Source organism: Heterodontus francisci, chromosome 20 (assembly GCF_036365525.1).
Source record: "Heterodontus francisci isolate sHetFra1 chromosome 20, sHetFra1.hap1, whole genome shotgun sequence".
Classification (NCBI taxonomy): Eukaryota; Metazoa; Chordata; class Chondrichthyes; order Heterodontiformes; family Heterodontidae; genus Heterodontus; species Heterodontus francisci.
In genome coordinates, this window is record NC_090390.1 from 79,340,701 (window position 1) to 79,357,579 (window position 16,879).

Sequence of the window (16,879 nt, forward strand, 5' to 3'; positions counted from 1 at the left end):
GATGTCAATACCCAATTGTGGAAAAACACCGCAAGGGTGTACCTCCAGCGCAAGAACTACAACAGTTAGGATGGTGAACCTACACCACCTTCAAGGGCAATTAGGGATGGACAATAAATGTTGGCCTTGTCAGAGGCCCACATTCTGAGAATTAATTTTATAAAAAGTTTGGAGTAACACTTCATAAGAATCAAGAGAACTATTCAGAATAAGCACTGTTGCTTATTCTGGTGTTATTGGCACCAAGATTCTAGTTGAGCAGAATTAGTTTAAGTACAATTTTCTTACACGCTGACCCAACAGACAACTTTTAATCTATTACTTAAAATTGCTCCTATCCTGAGCACCACGAGCCTCGCAAACGTCGAATGCGGTCTCCAGACACAGCCAAAAACTGGAAGGACAAAATCTACACTTAGAATGCTTAATGGGTGTTCTGAGCTCAAGTGATGCACTGAACCATGCCCCCATACCCAGGATTCAGGGATTTCGGAGGTCCAACACTATTCACCCTCCCACCCCCACAGGATTCAGGGGTCCCTAACTATACGATCCAAAGGAGAATTGAGATAGCCAAGACCAGCTTTGTCAGCATGAAGGACTTGTTATCAAAAAAAGTGACCCTGAATCTTAGCAAAAGAATGCTGAGGTGCTACATTTTGTCATCTATGTTATATGCTTCAGAGACATGGACAACAAATAAAGAGACTATTATTCCGCATACCATATGATGGAAAGACTAAATGAGGAAGTGCTGAAAATGGCTGGAGAAAAACAGGAAATTAGTGCCTAACATCTAGGAGAGAAAGATACAATACTTCAGTCAAATCATTAGAGCAGAAGGTAGACAGAGACAATTAATGGAAGGAAAGATCGATGGAAAACATAGGAGAGGGAAGCAAAGAAGAAAATGGATGATGGATATAATGGACTGGATGCAGTTGACCTATACAGAATGTGTAAGGACAGCACAGGACAGGCAGAGGTGAAGATCCATGACAGTCAATCTTCAGGGAAGATGATAACACCAACAAAAGACCAAAACGAACCACACTATCCCCTCACCCAAGGTTCAGGCATCAGTAATTGTTCTTCCACCTCAGGGTTCAGATGTTCGCAACTGTCCCCAGGGTTCCCTACCCTTCCCCCATTCCAGACTCTTGTCACCCCACACCCTACCTGCCGCCCATCCCTCTCCCCAACACTAGGGTTCAGGGGTCACAAACTGAGCTATATAGTGTCGGCTTGCAGAGACTGCAAAGAGGATCAGCCTCAGCTACAAACAGGAGGGACCAGACCCGTACCCCTTCCCCACCAACTGCGCCTCTGGACCGGGCCCCGCGGGTCTGTGAGCCCGGGAATCGAGCTCTCGCTCGCGGATCCATCCTTACCTCCGACTCCCAGGTTCACCTTCTTGGGGTCAGAGTCTGCCTTGAAGTCGGCCGTCAGTTTGAAGACTGCCACGGGCGACGCCAGCGGCACGGCAGCGAAGAGTGAAGAGGCGCACGCCATGGCCCCGGGGATAAGCAGAGGGTCCGCCCGCCGACAAGAGGCCAAGCTCCGGAGAAGCAGAGAACGAACAACCGCCACTAGCGCGAGGTGACCTTCAGCCCCCTCAACCCAGCCTGATACCAACCATTGTGATATCATTGATCGACACCCCGTTCCGCCACTGAGCGCGTGGGATCCCACCCAACCTCTCGTGCGATTGGTTGCGAACACCATAGAAGGCGTGGTTTTGTCTCCACTAAAGTTAGGTTGTACTTTAACAACCCCGCGCTGGACGCCGGTTATTGCCTTCTGAATGACTGATTGCAGCATAGGAAGCCATTCGGTCTGTCCTGTCTGTGCTGACTCTCTGAAAGAACAATTTGACCTAGTACCAGTCCCCCGCCTTCTCCCCATTTATCCTGCATATTCTTCCTTTTCAGATAACAATCCAATTCCCTCTTTTTTTCTTTCATGGGATTTGGGCGTCCCTGGCTAAGGCCAGCATTTATTGCCCATCCTTAAATTCCCTGGAGAAGGTGGTGGTGAGCTGCCATCTTGAACTGCTACAGTGTTTAGGTACCCAAAGTGCAGTTAGGAAGGGATTTCCAGGATTTTGATCCAGCTACGGTGAAAGAACGGCGATATAGTTTCAAGTCAGGATGATGTGTGGCTTGGATGGGAACTTGCAGGTGGTGGTGTTCCCATGCATCTGCTCCCCTCGTCCTTCTAGGTGGTAGAGGTTGAGTGTTTGGAAGGTGCAGAAGGAACCTTGGGCGAGTTGCTGCAGTGCATCTTGTAGATGGTATACACTGCTGCCAGGGTGCGTCGTTGGTGAAGGGAGTGAATGTTGAAGGTGGTGGATAAGGTGCAGATCAATCAGACTGCTTTGTCCTTTATCGTGTCGAGCTTGAGTGTTGTTGGAGCTGCACTCATGTAGGCAAATAGAGAGTAGTCCATCACACTCCTGATTTGTCCTTTGTAGATGGTGGACAGACTTTGGGGAGTCAGGAGGCGAGTTACTCGCTGCAGAATCTCAAGCCTATTACCCACTCTTGTAGCCACAGTACTTATATGGCTGGTCCAGTTCAGTTTCTGGTCAATGGTAACTCCCAGGATATTGATAGTGGGGGAAAATCAGCAATGGTAATGTCATTGAATGTCAAGGCGAGATGGTTGGATTCTCTCTTGTTGGAGATGGACATTGCCTGGCACTTGTATGGCACAGATGTAACCTGCCACTTATCAGCCCAAGCCTGAATGTTGTCAGGTCTTGTTGCATATGGTGTAACGACCGAGGCTGGAGGACTGCACTGTCTTTCTCGATTTCTACTTTTCCACGAGTCACAACATATATTTAAATGTTTTAACCAGTTACCAATACGGCCAATTATATACTTAATATATTTTAGTTTTAGAATGAAATCTGCCAACCAGGTTTTTTTTTAATAAACAACAAAAATTAAATTATAAAATAAGACTTATTCAATAAAGATGCAAAGCTTAGTAACACAGGTTGAAATAATGAAAGTTTCCTTCAAAGTAACCCAACATACACCAGTTTAACACCAGTTAAAGAAAAAAATTAAGTTTTCTCTGCAGAGATTCACTTCACAAAAAAAAAATGCCTTGGCCAAATACCTGTTAATTCATGAAGGAAAGTATATGATATGGAATATTCCAAGCTAATCCTTTGGTCTGGCGTCCAGGTACATGGAGACAGCGGTCAGTGGGTTCTTTTTGGAGCAGTTCTCTTCAGGCGACATCAAGGATTAGTCTGGCAGGCTTTTCACGAGAAATGTGGCATCAGTTTCTCTATTTCTCACACTGGATTCTCAGGGTTTCTCAAAGACGTGGCTCAAGATGGACTAGGTGCTTCTCTCAGCAGGCTGCAATCCTAACTGACATTCAGAAGAGTCCACACCCCAAATGAACCAAAACAATATCTAAAACGAAACCAACTCTTGACCACCATAAACCTTTACATGTCACTTCTCCGTAAACAACTCCCATAGTCAACAAGGTTGCTGTTGTTTACTTAGCTCAAGACATGTGACGTCCAGTAAGTGATTTTAAACAAAGTCCCAAGTCCTTCCAGTGACTTTTTTTTTTAAAAGTCCAGCATTTCCTCAGGTATTTCCACAAACATTTACACACAAGTCCTCAAAAAAATATTTAAAAATGGAAGCACCTTCATAACGCCTCCATCCTTGGAGGAATGAAACACCATTTTTAAATGCATCTCATTACAAAGTGTGGACAAAAAAAACAGAATATGAAAAAAATATTAAAACACATTTACACACATTCTCATTCACTCGTTACCTGCAACTAATACGGTTATGCCCTGGACCATCTTTGTACTCAGATAACTCAAAGCAAGGTTAACTTCTAGACAAAGCAACAGCCTTTAAGTGATAGGGGCTGCAATAGTCCATCAAAAGTCTGGCATTTCAGTTTTGCGAATTTTTCCATAAAGATTAGTGGGTTGTGATCAGTATATACCAGTGTCTTTCTGTATGTTTCTAAAATGTTTAAGAGCTAGTAGTAAGCCCAGGGTTTCTATTTCCACCATGGAGTATCTCTTTTGGTCTCAATTTAGCTTTTTGGAAAAGTATCCCACTGGCCTTTCTATGCCCGATTCATCATCTTGTCACAGGACTGCACCTATCCCTAGGTCACTAGCATCAATTGCTACCTTGAAGGGCTTAGTGAAATTTGGGGCAGTCAATGCTGGTCCGTTGATCAAAATTGCTTTCAGCCTTTCAAAAGATTCTTGGTACCCTCCTGACCACAATACCTTGGCTTTCTCTTTTTGTAGCAAATCCATCAGTAGAGCAGCTTAAAGTGCTGAAATTTGGTACAAACTTGCGGTAGAAACCACACATCCCAAAAACCTCATGATTTATCGTGTAGTCTTAGAGGCAGGGAACTCCACCAATGCTTGTACGTTTGCTGTTCTTGGCAACAGTTGTCCTTAACCTATTATATGCCCTAGGTAGGTTACCCACACTTTTGCAAATTCACTTTTGGCAAGGTTTATCACCAAATCAGCTGACTGTAATCTTGTAAACTGAGCTTTTAGTTGTTCCAAGTGGTCCTTCCAAGTATCACTGTATACCACATCATCAAGGTAAACCACAAAGTTCAGAACACTGGCTACCACTTGGTTTATTAGTCTCTGGGAAAGTTGCTGGGGCATTTTTGTTTGGCGCGAGTAGCATCACTCGGCATTGGAAAAGACCGTCTGGTGTGACAAAGACCAATATTTCTTTAGCTCAGGGTGTTAAAGGAACCTGCCAGTATCCCTTTAACAAATCTATTTTGGTAAAAATGTGGCACTGCCCACTCTGTCAAAACAGTCTCCCAAATGAGGAATTGGGTAGGAGTCTGCCTTTGTTACTATATTAACCTTTCTGTAGTCTATGCAAAATCTAGGTGTACCGTAAGGCGTAGGCACCAACACCAGTGGGGAACTTCACCTGCTTTAGCTGGGTTTAATTAGGTAGTTTTCCAACATGCATTGGATTTCTGCTTTCACCTGGGCTTGTTTCTCTGGACTTAAGCAATAAGGATGCTGTTTTATAGGAGAGGATTCCCCTACATCCACATAATGTATGGCTAAGGTTGTACATCCTGGCTTATCCCTACAGACTCCTTTAAATGCTGTGAGTAGCCTTGTTAGGTCTTCTTGTTGTTCTGTATCTAAATATGAAAGCATAGTGTCTAATCTCCCTAACAATTCAGTATTAGCTAACCAAATAGGAAGAGGTTGAATTTGAGAATTGTCTAGGCCTCCTTCTACCTCATCCTCACTATCCCTTTCATCCTTCACTGTCATTACTACCTGATATACCTGTGCTTGCTTATCCTCCTCCTGGCAGTGATGTTGTTTCAACATATTGATGTGACACAGTGGATTCTTTTTCCAGCGATCTGGGGTGTCAATCAAATAATTAACTTTCCTAATCCTTCTGACTACTCTATATGGTAGACTGAACTGTGCTTTCAACAGTTCACCCTGTAAAGACAACACTAAAACATCATCCCCTGGTTGAAATGTTCGAGTTTTGGCATGCTTGGCTGCCCATTTCTTCATGATTGTTTGGGAAGCTTTTGGGTGTTCCTGAGCTACTTTGCAGGCTCTCATGAGCCACTCCCAGAACACAGATACATAAGCTAACCTGGAAGATTAGTCATTCTGTTCTAAAAACTTTTCTTTGATTAGTTTTAGAGGACCACTTACCTCATGGCCATAAACTAATTCAAAAGGACTAAAACCGGTAGACTGATGACAATCAAAAGAAACTCCAGCTTTTTGTCCCAATCATGGGGATATTCATGACAATATACCCTGGTCATCATTTTGAGGGTCTGATGGTACCGTCCTAAAGCTTTTTGTGTCTGTGGGTGGTATGCTGAAGACATTAACTGTGTTATATCCAGATTACTCTTAACTTCATGAAAAATTTTAAGACATAAAATTGGAACCTTGATCCAACTGGATCTCAATTGGTAATCCATAGAGTGAAGAACTGGGTTAACTTCTCTATCACTACTGTTACAAACAGGCGAGAAGGGGTCTAGGGGGTTCCCTCTCAGCCTTTGCCTGGTTTAACTGAAAAAGGGTTTAATTTTTAAACACCATGTTTTTAGCTTCCCCCTTAGTGAATGCCTTATTATTGGAGCAGTGAACGAAAGTTTATTAATCTTAAACTCTAATCTGGTTAACGATTATGAATATGCGACACGCCCACGTTAGCATGCATACGTGATAAACACAAGCAAATAGAAAGAGAAAAAGTAGAAGGAATAAAGGGGAAAAGTTTGAGGCAATATCTGGTAGTTACAGTCCTTTACGTTCAATGTGGAGTCTTTGGTTGCTGGTAAGTCTTGCAATTCATTGGGGTTCAGTTCACGCTGCAACTTGTTCCAATGTAGGAGTCTAATCTCTCGAGGTCTACGTGTCTTCCGTGGGTCCAGTGGCTTGGGGAGAAAGCTAGAGAGGGGAGACATCCAGGCGAGAGACTTGCTTGTTTCTGCTTCAGTTGCACACTACCTTCTGAATTCAAACTGTCTTGCGGCTACTTCACAAAACCTGGACCAGCCAGCCAGTTAGTCATGTGACCAGCTGATTTAACCAGTCCTGGCTCTGTGGATTGTATCATCTTAGCAGGGCCTGGAATGTGCTTCCTTACACCTTCAATGCCTGGTGATCAAAATCCATTTGGGGTTAATTGGAACAGGGAATAGTCCTTTGTCTCCACAAGCAGCATCTCTTATTATACAAATATCCTTCCAGCCCAGTGTCTGGTGATCTTCAAACAAGTCATTTCTTCACTCCAGCAACAGTTAAAATCAATGTTCATATGACAAAGTTAATATGCCTCATTCTTGGCAGGTGGGGGTCTGCATGACACTACCTCAGCGGAAATTGTTCTCAAGGGAATGGCCTCTGGGAACTGAGTATCCATATCCATAATAGTGAATATATATCGATGTCCCGCTTTTGTTTTCGGTAAAGGTACTGCACAGTCCACCAAGACCCTACTAAATGGTTCCCGAAAAACTGGTATGGGAATTAGAGGCGCCGGTTGCAGTTTTCCCACAATCTGGCACATATGACATGTTTTACAAAACTGCACCACGTCCTCAGAAAGACCTGGCCAGTAAAACTGTTGACTTATACTGAACATTTCCTTCGGATTATCCAAATCCCCAAAGAAAATTTCAGATAGCCTAATATCTGTCTGTTGTGCCAATTTGACCTCCAACAATGGAACATGTTTAGCCATTGCTTGGGTCACTACACATGAAGGTAAAAAATCCTGGAACCTTTTCCTGCAACTGCTCTATCTCCTTGACTTCACTTAAGTCTTTCCGTTAATGCTGGAGAAGCTACTAACTTCAGTCCGGCCAAATCATTCCCCAGGAGTAGGTCAACTCCATCTACAGACAAACAATGGACAACTCCTACAGTTACTGTTCCAGACATTAAGCCTTAAATGCTAAAAGACAAACAAACGGATACAGCAATTCATTGCATGTGGCACAACACACATTGCACGACGAGAGGATAGGGCAGTGAACTTGTGCTGATATTGACATCAATGTGAATAGACTGGTCTTTTGGGAAGCAAAGTGATAATGACCAGATAATCTGTTTTTTGAATTTTTTTTATGGTTGTTTCAAAGGTAGGAAATGTAACACTGCTTTTCAAGAAAGGAGGGGAAGAGAGAAAACAGGGAATACAGCCCAGTTAGACAGACATCCGTCATTGGGAAACTGCTAGAATCTATTACGACGGCAGTGGTAACAGGATACTTAGACAATCATAATATGATTAGGCAGAGTCAGCATGGTTATATGAAAGGGAAATAGTGTTTGAAAAATCTATTGGAGTTTTTTTGAGGTTGTAACTAGCAGGATAAGAAAACCGAAGAATATAGTATATTTGGATTCTCAAAATCTAATCTATATGATGTCACACAAAAGGTCATTACACTTTGACATACCTCAATATGAGGCGTCAACAACAGAGGACTACTTGCGTGCCAAACTGCGTAAGCAGCCTGCAACAGACAGAGCTAAGCGATCCCATAACCAACGGATCAGATCCAAGCTCTGCAGTCCTGCCACATCCAGCCGTGAATGGTGGCAAACAATTAAACAACTAACTGGAGGAGCCCAGCACATCAGTGCAAAAGATAAGGCTGAAGCATTTGCAACAATCTTCAGCCAGAAGTGCCAAGTTGATGATCCATTTCAGCCTCCTCCTGAAGTCCCCATCATCACAGATGCCAGACTTCAGCCATTTGATTCACTCCGCGGGATATCAAGAAACGAATGAAGGCACTGGATACTGCAAAGGCTATGGGCTCTGACAATATTACGGCAATAGTACTGAAGACCTGTGCTCCAGAACTTGCCGCGCCCCTAGCCAAGCTGTTCCAATACAGCTACAACACTAGCATCTACCCTGCAATGTGGAAAATTGCCCAGGTATGTCCTGTACACAAAAAGCAGGACAAGTGAAACCCGGCCAATTACCACCCCATCAGTCTACTCTCAATCATCAGTAAAGAGATGGAAGGTGTCATCAACAGTGCCATCTAGCCGGCACTTGCTTAGCAATAGCCTGCTCAGTGACGCTCAGTTTGAGTTCCCGCCAGGGTCACTCAGCTCCTGACCTCGTTACAGCCTTGGTTCAAACATGGACAAAAGAGCTGAACTCAAGAGGTGAGGTGAGAGTAACTGCCCTTGACATCAAGGCAGCATTTGACCAAGTATGGCATCAAGGAGCCCTGGCAAAACTGGAGTCAATGGGAATCAGGGGGAAAACTCTCTGCTGGTTGGAGTCATACCTAGCGCAAAAGATGGTGGTTGTGGTTGTTGGATGTTAACCATCTGAGCTCCAGGACATCACTGCAGGAGTTCCTCAGGGTAGTGTTCTAGACCCAACCATCCTCAGCTGCTTCATCAATGACCTTCCTTCAATCATAAGTTTAGAAATACCGTGTAGAAATACCACCAGACCAGGACAATATCCAGGCTTGGGCTGATAAGTGGCAAGTAACATTCATGCCAGGCAAAGACTATCTCAAACAAGAGAGAATCTAACCATCTCCCCTTGACATTCGATGCCATTACGATCGCTGAATTCCCCACTATCAACATCCTGGGGGTTACCATTGACCAGAAACTGAACTGGAGTAGCCATATAAATGCCATGGCTAGAAGAGCAGTTCAGAGGCTGGGGATTCTGCAGTGAGTAACTCATCTCATGTCTCCCCAAAGCCTGTCCACCATCTACAATGCACAAGTCAGGAGTGTGATGGAATACTCTCCACTTGCCTGGATGGGTGCAGCTCCAACAACACTCAAGAAGTTTGACACCATCCAGGACAAAGCAGCCTGCTTGATTGGCACCCCATCCACCACCTTCAACATTCACTCCCTTCATCACCGCGCACAGTGGCAGCAGTGCGTACCATCTACAAAATGCACTGCAGCAACGCACCAAGGCTCCTCAGACAGCACCTTCCAAACCCGCAACCTCTACCACCGAGAAGGACAAGAGCAGCAGATGCATGGGAACATCACCACCTGCAAGTTCCCCTCCAAGCCACAAACTATCCTGACTTGGAACTATATTGCCATTCTTTCACTGTTGCTGGGTCAAAATCCTAGAAATCCCTTCTTAACGGCACTGTGGGGGTACCCACTCCACACGGACTGCAATGGTTCAACAAGGTGGCTCACCGCCACTTTCTCAAGGGCAATTAGGGATGGGCAATAAATGCTGTCCTAGCCAGTGGCACCCACATCCCATGAATGAATAAAAAAAAAAATGAAAAAAGTTAGTCTCAGTAAGAGTGCCTTGAAACTATCATTGATTGTCGTTAAAAACCTATCTGGTTCACTAATGTCCTTTATCTTGTCTGGCCTACATGCGACTCCAGACCCACAGCCATGTGGTTGGCTCTTAACTGCCCTCTGAAATGAGCTAGTAAGCCACTCAGTTGTCAAGGGCAATTAGGAATCAGCAACAAATTGTCCCTGCCAGCGACGTCCATTTACCATAAAAAAAATTTAAACAGGCACCGCCAATATTAAGAGGCAACTAAGTGCTGCCATGGGGCAAACTGACGCCATTTGGTTTTCTATAGAAGGGTGAGAAAGATGGACTGAATAGCATCCCACCCATCCCTAACCTTATCACTGTAACCTAAACTCAGGTGGTGTCAGGTCTGCCTTTTGATTCTGACCATTGGCATGCTAAACTCCCAATATACTGAGAATCCTGGGTTTGAGTTTCCTTGCTAATTAACAAGAACTAACTTAACTACTATGAGTGACTAATTTTAAATTAGAATTTTCACTCGCTGTGCAATGATTATGCTTATACTGAACTGCATTTTTTAAACCCTGCTTGTGATATGCCCTTGTTACAAGTGGCTGAGAGGTGACATTGTGGGAAACTGTGGCTTGGGCCTTCACTGAAAAAATGTTTCACTGACCCCAAATTTTTAAACAGACCAAATGTTCAAAAGCCAACTTCAGCTTGCAAACTGTGGAAACAGACAGCCTTTGTGTGCGAGACTCAAAAGATAGCACCATGTTAGAATTCTAGAGAGCCAGATAAAGGGCCATAGAAAAATATCATGCCTGGTATTCCAGACAAGATAGCTGGGTACCAAGGCCACCACCATGTTTTTCTTGATTTAGCCAGGCTCTAGCATTGACATGTCAACATACTGATAAGAACAAGACAGTACAAAAAAACCGATGGAGTCAAGAATCACATGTCACTGACCTGGCCCAGGAAGGTACATGGGTACGTAACATAATTTGCAATTGGCAGCTCAAATCATAGCAAAGCAACACTTGGGTTAAATCGGTCTCCATAGGTTTTGCTGTGTAAAAAGAGCATAAGAAAGGATTAACTGAACACACAAGGTGTAGAAATATTTGGCCAGGGGCTTGGGACACTCCTGCAGATGAACGGGCTGGTGTAGGGACCACACGTCACACAGATGGATGACCGTGCCTGGGGCATTGAGTGTAGTCATGCAGAGATCATGCTGCTACCCAGAACATGACAGTAATGCTGTTGCGCTTTGATACTACTATTCAGATATTAGCATGCACAAGTCTTGTATAACCACCGTCACCAACATGGAAATCATTTTGAATCATTTCAGAAATTGGGATGAAATTGTGAATTGGCTCAGTTCCAGTAAATTCTAACACAGCATCAGACAGCCCAGCAATGTGGTTTCTGCACTGCTGGGTTACACTAACCTTTCCCTGATGCCAGGGAAGGTCAGTGGCCAGAACAAGATACAGTTGATGCAACCATGACAGCAACCTTCCAAATCCATCCACTATTCAAATGGCTCACCATTACGGGGGACCAGCGCATGTTACAACACAGCCTTCATTGGAATAAATAGGAAATGAAACTGGTATATCCCAAAGAGATTAGTCATAATATGTAAATTTATCAAGCATATTTACAGTTCACTCAAAATTCTATAGATTGAGAACAGATACAGCACAGAAGGTGGCACATTAACACTGAAAGGTAGACCTGGATCCCTCGACAGGCTCAGTCACAATGTGGCAACTGTTTAAGTTACTTTTGTTGTTGAGAAATTGCCTGTTATGCAAACTCACCTTTGATTACTTTTGCTTATTCAGATAAAATCTGTGACGTTAATTAATTGTGGATTGTCTCTGCCATCAGCAGCTATCATGGAAAAGTCAAGGTCAGCGCACTTGGAGTCAATGATCATATGAATGTCAATACCCAATTGTGGAAAAACACTGCACGTGTACCTCTGGCACCGCATGGGTGTACCTCCACTACAAGAGCTACAGCAGTTCAGATGGTGACCCTACACCACCTTCAAGGGCAATTTGCGATGGGCAATAAATGTTGGCCTTGTCAGAGGCCCACATCCTGAGAATGAATAAAAAAAGGTTTGGAGTAACACTTCATAAGGATCAAGAGAGCTTGTTCTAGTGTTGCTTATTCTGGTGTTATTGGCACCAATATCCTAGTTGAGCAGAATTAGCTAAGTACAATTTTCTTTAATGCTGTCCCAACAGACTACTTTTAACCTGTTTCTTAAAATTGCTCCCATCCAGAGCACCACGAGCCTCAGACAATTCGAATGCGCTCTCCAGACACAGCCGAAGACTGGAAGGACAAAATCTACACTTACAATGCTTGATGGGTGTTCTGAGCTCAAGTGATGCACTGAATCATGCCCCCGTCCCCAGGATTCAGGGGTTTGGGAGGTCCAGCACTATTCACCTTCCCACCCCCACCAGGTTCTGGGGTCCCTAACCATACGATCTAAAGGAGAATTGAGATAGCCAAGACCAGCTTTGTCAGAATGAAGGGCTTGTTAACATCAAAAAAGTGACCCTGAATCTTAGGAAAAGAATGCTGAGGTGCTACATTTTGTCATCTATGTTATATGCTTCAGAGACATAGACAACAAACGAACATACTATTGATAAGCTGAATGCATTCGAGATATGGACATATCAGTGGATGTTCCACATATCTTACAGACAGAAAGACTAATGAGGAAGTACTGGAAATGGCTGAAAGAAAAGAAGAAATTCGTGCATAACATTAAAAAGATACTTCAGTTACAATAATACATTAGAAGGTAGACAGAGACAATTAATGGAAAAAAAATCGATGGAAAACATAGGAGGGAAGCAGAGAAGAAATTGGCTGACAGATATCATGGACTGAATGCAGTTGATTTATGCAGAACGTGTAAGGACAGCACAGGACAGACAGATGTGAAGATCCATGACAGTCAATCTTCAAGGAAGAACATGACACCAACGAACAAACAAACGAACCACACTATCCCCTCACCCAAGGTTCAGGCATCAATAATTGTTCTTCCACCCCAGGGTTCAGATGTTCCCAACTGTCCCCAGGGTTCAGGGTTCAGGGTTCCCTACCCTCCCCCCACCCCCAAACCCTAACTGTCACCCCACACCAGGGACCCAGTATCTGCAACCCACCCCTCCCCGACCAACACCTAAGTTCAGGATCAGGTTTGTCGAGGCAGCAAACAGGAGGGACCGGAGCCCGACCCAGAGCCAAGACCCAGACCCAGACCCACCTACTACACCGCTGGACCGGTCCCCGCGGGTCAGCGGGACCGGACCCCGCGGGTCAGCGAGCCCGGGGAGCAAGCACTCGCCCGCGGACCCACCCTCACCTCCGAGTCCCAGGTCGACCTTCCTGGGGTGCGAGTCCGCCTTGAAGTCGGCCGTCAGTTTGAAGACCACCACGGGCGACGCCAGCGGCACGGCAGAGAAGAGTGAAGAGGCGCACGCCATGGCCCCGGGGATGAGCAGAGGGTCCACCCGCTGACAGAAGGCTAAGCTCCGAATAAGCAGAGAACGAACAAACCTTCCTCAACCCAGCCAACTATTGTGAAGTCAGGTTTCATCGACAGCCAGCTCGCCACTGACTGCGTGGGATCCCACCCAACCTCTCGCACGATTGTTTGCGAACGCTATAGAAGGCGGTGTTTCCCTGCGCTAAGATTAGGTTGCAGGTTATTACAAATTGTCCCCTGTACACCAAGGTGTAAAATACATCAAGAACAGCAAGGATCCTAACACTGACTCCTGGGCAACTCCACTAGGAACTTTCCTCCAGTCCCCAAAACATCCATTAACCACAGAATTGTTAAAGCGCACAAGGAGGCTATTCGGGCCATCGTGTCTGCACCCACTCTCCGAAAGAGCAATTCACCTGGTGCCATTCCCAGCCCTTCCCCCTATAACCCAGCATATTCTTCCTTTTCATATAACAGTTTAATTCCCTTTTGAATGCTTTAATTGAACCTGCCTCCACCACACTCAGGCAGTGCATTCCAGACTTTAACCACTTGCTGCCCACAAAAGATTTTCCTCATGTCACTTCTGCTTCTCGTACCCATTACTTTAAATCTGTGCCCTCTAGTCCACTACTCTCCGTCTCCTGTCACTCAGCCAATTTTGTATCCATGTTGCCACCGTCTCGTTCACTCCTTGGACTCTAACTTTGCTGACAAGCCTGTTATGTGGCACTTTCGCAAATGCCTTTTGGAAGTCCATGTACACCACATCAACAGCATTACCCTCATCAACCCTTTCTGTTGCCTCTTCAAAACCACAATTTTCCCTTAAGAAACCTGTGTTGACTGCCCTTAATTAATCTGCATTTGTCCAAGTGACGATTCATTTTGTCCGGAATTATCTTTTCTAGACATTCCCCACCACCGAGATTAAATTAACTAGCCTGTAGTTGCTGGACTTATCATTACACTGTTATGACCGAAACGGGAGGAGTGTACTGTTTATTCTAGTTCCACTCCTCCACGGGTTGGAACATATATTAAAAATTTCCCCCACTTACCAATACGGTCAATCATAGACTCTATATTTATTCCAGAATAAAACTACGGTCAATCATAAACTGATAATTTTGTTGTTTATTAAAGAAACCTGATTGGTGTGTTTTATTCCAGGATAAATATGGAGTCTATTATAAAGCAAGTCTTAACCAGTAATGAAATAAAGCATAAACACACAGGATTGAAATATTAAAGTTCCCTTTTTACCTTGGCCCCTTACACTCACACACACATACACCATCCCATCACGCTCGGGCTTCGTTCCCCACAATCCTTGCCCAGTTAGTAGCCCATCTAATAATAATCCAAATGCCTATTATTGTTAGCGGGAATGAATCTAGAAGAATCACTCGACACTCAGGTCTGCTCCAATGTCAAACAGTTTATTTAGTTACGCCAGCGGGGAGCAGGTCACTGGGCTGTCCAGATGCCTCTCCACTGAACAAAGGAAAATCATCCATACTTATACATTTTCAAACAGTTACTCAGCCCATCCCGGCCGGACATGGTCCAATCACAACGATTATCGATTATATACATTGATTATTAGAGCCAATAGAAGCGGTTACTAGGCACAAAGGGGCTGCATGACCGGCCCATACACAGATAGGGGATTACTCATGATGTTTTCCATACCCCCTTATCTTCACCTCATTACAATTGTTAGCACCTTTGTCAGCGTCTGCTTTTCATTTTAATTAGCCTTTTGTTTGAGTTACTAGGCATAGAGGGGCTGCATGACAGGCCCATTCACAGATAGGGGATTACTCATGATGTTTTCCATACCCCCTTATCTTCACCTTGTTACAGGCTAGCACCTTTGTCAGCATTCCACAAGGGCGTCTGCTTTTCATTTTAATTAGCCTTTTGTTTGAGATTGGATTACTCAGCTCCTGTGGAATGTGGTCAAGTTAACTGAGCCCCATGGTGCTTTGCAACCTCCTCACTGTTCACTAATATTATGTTACTGGTTACTCAAATAATATTTAAACATTATGATATTTACGGCAGGTGCCTCTGCGCTTGGGAATACCCTACAACACCAGTTAACCAGAAAAATAAAGGGATTTGTGTTTTAGAGCACTATTACAAAAAAAAGGACAAAAATACACTTGGGATAAATACTTGCTAATTCTTGAAGAAGAAAGAGAAGATATGGAAGATGTCCTTTGTTTTAGTTTGGTGTCCCAAATGCATATAGACAGCTCTCACAGGGATCTTCCTAAAAAGGTTCTTTTCAGGTGACGGTGAAGATCAGTTTGGGTAGGCTTCCAGGAAATGCGCAACAGAGGTTTCAGACACAGGCCTTAAAGGTGGACTACAGCCACAGTTTCAGTCTGCTTCTTACATTTGCTTTTCAGTTCCTTGAGAGATGGAAAACTAGCAGGCTTGCCAAACTGCTGGAACTGAGTTGGGGTAGTTTGTTCTTCTTGGCAAGTTTTCTCCAAATGTCTTTTTTCAAACCATTGTTCATCCCCAACTGTCTTTTGTAACAATTTAAAGTGAAACCAAAAACATTCCAGAAGTCAAACCTCCTGACCCCAATATATCTTGACCTGAAACTTCTTTGTACACATCTCCCCAAGTCAAAAACTATTATTTGTTTATTTTCAAAGCCAGACCTTGAAGTGGCCCTGGTAAAAACACATCCATGGAGTTTTTTCAGTTTTCCCAAAAATAAACCAATGTCCAGCTCTAAAATATGTGAGTCCTCAAAAAAACCATAAAAATATAGAAGCACTTGTAACAACACCCTTTTTTGAACAAGGGTGTTACATTTGCAATTATCCAGTCCTCTAGCACCACCCTTGAATCTAAGGAAGATTAGAAAATTATGGCCAGCATCTACACAATTTCAACTCTCACTTCCCTCAGGATCCTTGGATGCACCTCATCTGGTCCTGGTGCCTTATCAACTTTAAATAGAGACAGCCTTTCCAATACCTCCTCCTTATTAATTTTAAGCCCTTCAAGTGTCTGAACTACCTCCTCTTTCACCATGACCTGCACAGCATCTTCTTTCTTGGTAAAGACAGATGTAAAGTATTCATTTAATATCTCAACCCTGCCTCCTGCCTCCATGTGTAAATCCCTTTTTGGTGCCTAATTAGCCCCACTCCTCCTTTTACTACCCTTTTATTATTAATATTCTTAGAGAAGACTTTTGGAATCCCTTTTATGTTAGCACTCAGTCTCTTCTCATACTCGCTCTTTGCTTCTCTTATTTGCTTTTTCAATTCCCTTCTGAATCTTTTATATTCAGCCTGGCTCTCGGTTGTATTATCCATCTGACATCTGTCATAAGCACACTTTTTCTTCTTCATCTTCATCCATATCTCTTTTGTCAGCCAGGGAGCTCTGGATTTATATGCCCTACCTTTCCCCTTCATGGGAATATACCTTGATTGTGCCCGAACTATCTCTTCTTTAAAGCTAGCTCATTGTTCAG

General features: G+C 43.9%; 1 protein-coding gene across 2 annotated transcripts in view; it reads right to left on the reverse strand.

Annotated features, from left to right (window-relative positions):
- Positions 1-13,534, reverse strand: part of got1 (glutamic-oxaloacetic transaminase 1, soluble) — a 94,651-nt gene extending 81,117 nt beyond the window's left edge. The window contains exon 1 of one of the 2 annotated variants that reach the window (XM_068053089.1): positions 13,246-13,534. In XM_068053089.1, the coding sequence (XP_067909190.1) occupies positions 13,246-13,366 (121 nt within the window). In that variant the 5' untranslated portion in view covers positions 13,367-13,534. Of the gene's footprint in view, positions 1-1,391; positions 1,651-13,245 lie in introns of those variants that run through there. The other variant, XM_068053088.1, reaches the window with a different exon arrangement.
- Between the last annotated feature and the right edge of the window lie 3,345 nt (positions 13,535-16,879).